At 31.3% G+C, this 6000-nt stretch overlaps 1 protein-coding gene across 1 annotated transcript in view; it reads right to left on the reverse strand.

Moving 5' to 3' along the window:
* The window catches only part of LOC125066117 (ATP-binding cassette subfamily G member 4-like), a 28253-nt gene extending 22513 nt beyond the window's left edge, over positions 1 to 5740 (reverse strand). Inside the window, exon 1 of the mRNA XM_047674036.1 lies at positions 5465 to 5740. Within this exon, the coding sequence (XP_047529992.1) occupies positions 5465 to 5585 (121 nt within the window). The 5' untranslated portion in view covers positions 5586 to 5740. The remainder of the gene's footprint in view (positions 1 to 5464) is intronic.
* Positions 5741 to 6000: the final 260 nt, after the last annotated feature.

The following is a 6000-nucleotide window of genomic DNA, read 5'->3' on the forward strand; positions in this document are numbered from 1 at the left end:
TTTTAATACATAGTATTTGTACATTACACATCAACGATAGCGATTGTAATTCATTAATTTTCCAAAAAACACCAAATATTTATAGCTGTTAACGTTCAATAAGTGCAAGTCGTACACATACAACTGTTTATGTAAGATTTTATGTGTGTGTTTTTATCAATATGACGTATGTAAATGACTGACAGCGTTTTTGGGGAATAAAATAGTTTTAAAATTTAATTTAATTTAATGGTAAGAAAACGTGTTCATTTTGCTGAAATATATATTTTTTGTGGCAAATTTATAAAAAAATTACACAATAATTACACAAAAATATTCTTGGGGATTTATAATCTTAGAAATAATGGCGCTTTGAATAAAGTCAACACTTTCCTTAAAAGAAGAATAAAATCCTCCCAGTTTTGGATCTCTTTGTAGTTGAAACTACGCCGAAAAGGTCAGTCAGTCAGGAGATAGTCTTTAATTACAATAAAATATTTTTCATAGTATTTTTATCTTTAATTTTAAAACAACAATCAATAATAAATAAGTTTATAAGGTAAGAATAGATCGATGTAGCGTTATTTACATTTCAGAGTGTACAAACAGAACGACTTCGATGCAACGTCAAATTCATTAACAATGGACTCATAAAATAGATCGCGGGGTTTGTCATACAAAACAATGTTTATCATTGTGTAAGCTATTCTGTGCATAATGGTTCCATTATTACTATAGACATTCATTTATATTTGCAACGTCAACGAAATTCTATTCATTTTGATTTGTTATTTAAATTTTTAGGTTAAGTCTTCGAGGGAAGAGCTATTTCTGACGCGCATGATATTCTCACCATCCATCTGTTTTTTCACGTCTGGAAACTTTGCGTATATATTCAAACGGGCCTGAAGAGAATAGTAGTTGGGATGGCCGTGCGCTGTCGTACAATATCACTGAATCGATCTCGCGGTATGATCGGAGCACAGTTCGGCAGAAGCAGAGGAATTCGTAATATAGAAAAAGACGTGACTCCTGTTGTCTACGCAAAGGACGGTCGTCTTTACAGTTAAGAATCCCAAATTTTCTATATCCACACCAGGAAGCTATATTTCGAAGATATCCCTTTTTGAAGAACGATATTTTAATTTTTTTCACAACTTTAATTTTTTCCCAATTTATGCTAATGAAACTTAAATGACGTTAAACGCAGCGACAGATTTATACTACTACTGTATAAAACAAAATATCCCCCCGTATATCTATCTGTCTGGTCGCGATTAACTCAAAACTACGGTAGTTAAAAGTTTTGCGTAAATTGTCTAAACTATAATGATGATATTTGTCGATGTCGAAAAAAACATTCCAAGTTGCCATGATTATTTTCTTAGCTAAACTTTAGTGGCATACGTCGTGTAAACCAATCGAGTTATATAAATATTATTTACGATATAAGCGTTTTATGTAGAACCTAATTATATGCGCGAAGCCGGGATGGGTAGCTAATATAAATTACGGAAATAAAGTAAGCGCTGTTAAAACAAGGAAAACAGATACAGTTGTAGGATTATTCCTTGTTTTTATTTATTATGTTACACCAAATAATTTATGTGTGATATATCCTCGTCCTTTTTTCGCTTAAATCTGTTCAAAAATTCCTGTTTTAAATGATGTATTTCAGCTTAGGACTGCAATCTATTCGTCTTTTGATAAATATTTTATAAACAAAAATAAATTGACTTTGTTTATCAAACATACGAGGTAATCTAAAGGAAAAGAGAGCTCTTCTTTGTTTGAAGTCGGTTAAAAATCACACACCGACGCAAATTTAATTAATAAACATTATTTATTTATAATTTATTGTCGGCAAATAACTGACTGATATGTTTTACAGATTTTTTAATAAAGTTATCGTTTTATTAAATTAATCATTTTAAATAATCTTGCAAAACAAATTCATTTTTTGTAGTTAACTATCTTTATATTTTATCTTAGCCTAAAAACATAAGTAAGCTAGAATATTAACGTTAGTCTTTAATTGACGACGAAATCTCATAAGCGTGTAATTATATAATAACTAAAAATTGGTGTTGTGATTAGCGCTCACTATTTCAAACTGGAGTTTATAAAAACTCCATATATATTTATAATTTAAAACATGTGCACACTTTTTACATTGTATAAATTTAAGCCTCAGTTTTATTATCCTCGTCGGATTTGGAAGGTAACGACTTGGTTTCACAATATACTATATTTTAATCGGTCAATGATTATTATGATTAAAATATAAAACAGACAATAATTTGTTTTAATTTTTTATTAAATAATACTGTAATAATCTATAAAGCTTTCAGGCATTCAATAAATTTCCTACGTTTACAATGATGTATACAAAACTAAATGAAGTGGTAAAATATCAAGAAAAATGAATTTGGAACAGAAAAATGTTATAACCTGTTGACCAAACCTTCTACTCAAGAAAGAAGATTTATGCCCAGAATTTACTGTCATGTTAGGTTACTTCTAGAATTAAGGTTACCCAACTGCTAGACAGAAAATTATTGTGAAACAATATTAATAGAAATATTACAAAACGGATTTGTTGCAGTAACTGAATTGGAATATTAAGTCCAATAAAAAGCATTACTATTAAGCGCTACTGTCGCACTGACCACTTTGATCTGAAATATCTCCTCTTTGGTTAAAAATTGCGACATTCACCGTTCTCCCCGGACCTTGCTCCAAGAGATTACTATTTTTTTTGGAATTTGGAAAACATCTTACAAAGAAAAAAATTCAACTCCGATGCGGCAGTCCTAACCGCCTTCAAAGACTTTTTTGATTCTCGCCCCTATGGTTTTTTTTAGTAAAGGGATCAATTTACTACCTATGAAATGGCTAAAGTGTATAGATAACAACGGTGCATACTTTGATTAATTAAAAACTTCATTTTAATTCATTTTAACAGAGTATTTGAGCAGTTTATATATGTATATCTTTTGGCTGACTAGTAAAAAAATACTCTTATATCTTCCCACTGGATTACTGCTGTTTTATCGTAATCAGTAGAACATTTTTGGAAAAATACGCTAGTACTATAATAGTAGCAAATCGGACTCTTTTTTTAAAACGGTGATTGATATTATTTGAGTCCAATTACGCTTTCCTCACTACAAATTATGTTTTTGTTCCACTTGCTGTTAAAACACTTGGACCTTAGAGTAGTAGTGCAAAAGGCTTCATTAAAAGTATAAGACCTCGCTTTATTGCCTCCACTGGTGACAGGTCTGGTTCGTTTTTTGCACAGAGGATCGGATTTGCGATTCAACGGGGAGATGTTGCTAGCTTTCTTGACACTATTCACTATTCTTGATAGTTACTATTTTTAATTCATATTTGTATATATTTAAAAAGGCTTAATGCTAATAAGTCATATCATAATATTGTACTAACTTAAAATTCAAGCTTCTTTGACTGTAATGTCTATTGCATATACTATGGCTTCCTCATTGCGAATCACTTCGCAAGATCTGATTTATAAGGATCGGACATTATACTTATTATTTCAGATTCTTTTCTTTGTATCACTTAACTTTGCACTCAATTATATAATGAAGGTAAAATGTATACCATTATTTACATTGTGGGCTAATGGGGATTTCCCATTATTTGTCTCCTATAATTATTTAGGATAATCGTATACATGTATTATATAAGTGCACGCATTAAAAATGCCATGACAAAGAATTGTCATTGTCCCATATTTTTTAATTATATTTTACCCCTAAGGCAAAGGTATTAAAAACTTAAAAACTTGCTTTGAACTTTAAACCGTCTTGTTACAGCAGTCTATTTTGTTAATAAATTGTTCAGCTCTACTTTTAAGCGCTATTAAATGAGATTAAGCAATTGTTAAGAAATAAATATTTTTAAAACGCTAAAATAAGTATTAAGTTTAATGGGCGTAGTGTAGCGTAGTTTGACGAAGCGAAGCGAAATATCAAGCGCTACTTTAAGTACGATAATATACCAAAAAAATGACATCGCTTCCTCTTCTGTCCCAACTAAATCTCTGAATAGATCCCGTAAAGCGTACCAAGTTTTGAACTACGCCAGCAATATATCCGAGCAAGGAACACGTGCTTAGAATTTATTTATAAACACCAATTTGAATTAGTTTCAGTAAAAAAAACAAATGTTGGATAAACAAGAGAACCAGTACACACATTCATATGTTAATATACTAAGACATATTTATTAATTACAATCTCATTTTTTTTTGTCCCTGCTAGAGATCATCTAATAAAATAAATAAACTAGAAAAACCGGAACAAATGAAACTATCATTGTCCGTTTTATAAATTTAAATATATTTTTAAGCTAATGTTATTAGTGTTGAGATATATCAAGATTCGAATGTGTTAAAGAGTATATTTTAAAGTATATCTAATGTAGAATACTGAGCCAGAAAACTTGCTACATATATTAAAGTCTATTTGCCCTCAACAGCTCTATTGAGGCAATCCAGTATTTGATTGCAACGCTCCTGCATAGAGTTAAAACAAGGTGTTTATTATGTAACAACCGGGACTAACAGATTAACGTGTCTGGTGATTCTCAGTGGATTTTCACAGCTCAAAAATAAGTTGTAAGTAAGAAATTTAATTAAGAATGTTTCTTTCATAAAGATAAAATTGTTAGTTCGTTCATCGTCGTTCTGATTATGGTAATAATCAGGTAGTGCATCTGCGACACCTTCGCTGAAAGGCTAATCCTATACAATTTTAAGTTCATTTAGGAAAAAGTATATTTTGCTTGAATTTGTAAATGTTACAGTTTATGATATCTTGTATTATTTTATTGAACTCAAGTGTTTTAAACACTTCAATATAATAAGCGCGACTTATAATACTTTTTTTGCTATCACATAATTATGATTATGTGATATGTATCATGGACATAAGTGATTTGATGATTACTACCAGACTAATGTAGATAATTTTTCGCTCTGCAGTAGACTATTTCATGTACATTTTTAATACAAAACGAAGCTATGTCAACGTCCTGCAGCAATGGATTAACACCTTAAATACAACATACAAATGTATAAATATTCATTGACCTTACTGTGATAGTTGATAGGTGGTTATAACATGCTATAAGTTAAATTCGAGATACAAAGCACGCTTATTATTCTTACATTATACGATACATTTACATAAGTTTATGTAATGTAGAATTATTAAATTTTAAATTCATTAATTACCTAATTACTTGAGACCTCTTCAGATGTTAAACTTTTCTTTGAGTGCTAATTAGTAATTCGTTTATCATTGAAAGTATGATAATAAATGTTTAACTGTAGATAACTAATACAAACACTTTGTTTTACTATTGAAGCGTTAATGAAACAAATACATATCAATTATTACCGAATCAAGTTAAATGAAAGTAAACAGTGTTTACAATTATATAAAGGTTCGCTCACCTCCAGCAAAGAAACCATGTCGAACTTTGTAACTGATGTTTTTGAAGGTAATGTTCAATGAGTCTTCCACCAACGATGTCGAGTTGGTCTCTTGAGAGTCCGACCTAGTGTCGACGGCCATTTCTATGACGAACACAGAGGGGTAACTACACAAGAACAAAGGGTTGAGTTTCCATTTCCAGATCACACAAAGAATTGTCAGTGTTAGTTGTAAACAAAGAGATGACGCGACCCGACGGTTGCAAGACGCCTAAGCGCGGGGGCGATTAGCGGCAAACTGAGTTGCGCAGGCGTTTCTACTATGAAATTATCGGTCGTTCTCCCCACCCTATTACTTGGCAGTTGTCCAACTGAGCAGCTGCTGATTGCGGTTATCGTAAACAGATAGATAACGGAATGCAAATGCAGTGACAATGGACATCAGTAGACCTTTAACATGGAACTGTATGTGTAAGATCTGTCATCTTGTGAGTGGTGTCTTTACTGTGAGCGAACTAACATAGTATGGTCTGTACTGGAATAACTTTGAAAGCTTT

The sequence above is a fragment of the Vanessa atalanta genome, chromosome 9 (assembly GCF_905147765.1).
Source record: "Vanessa atalanta chromosome 9, ilVanAtal1.2, whole genome shotgun sequence".
NCBI classification, from domain to species: Eukaryota; Metazoa; Arthropoda; class Insecta; order Lepidoptera; family Nymphalidae; genus Vanessa; species Vanessa atalanta.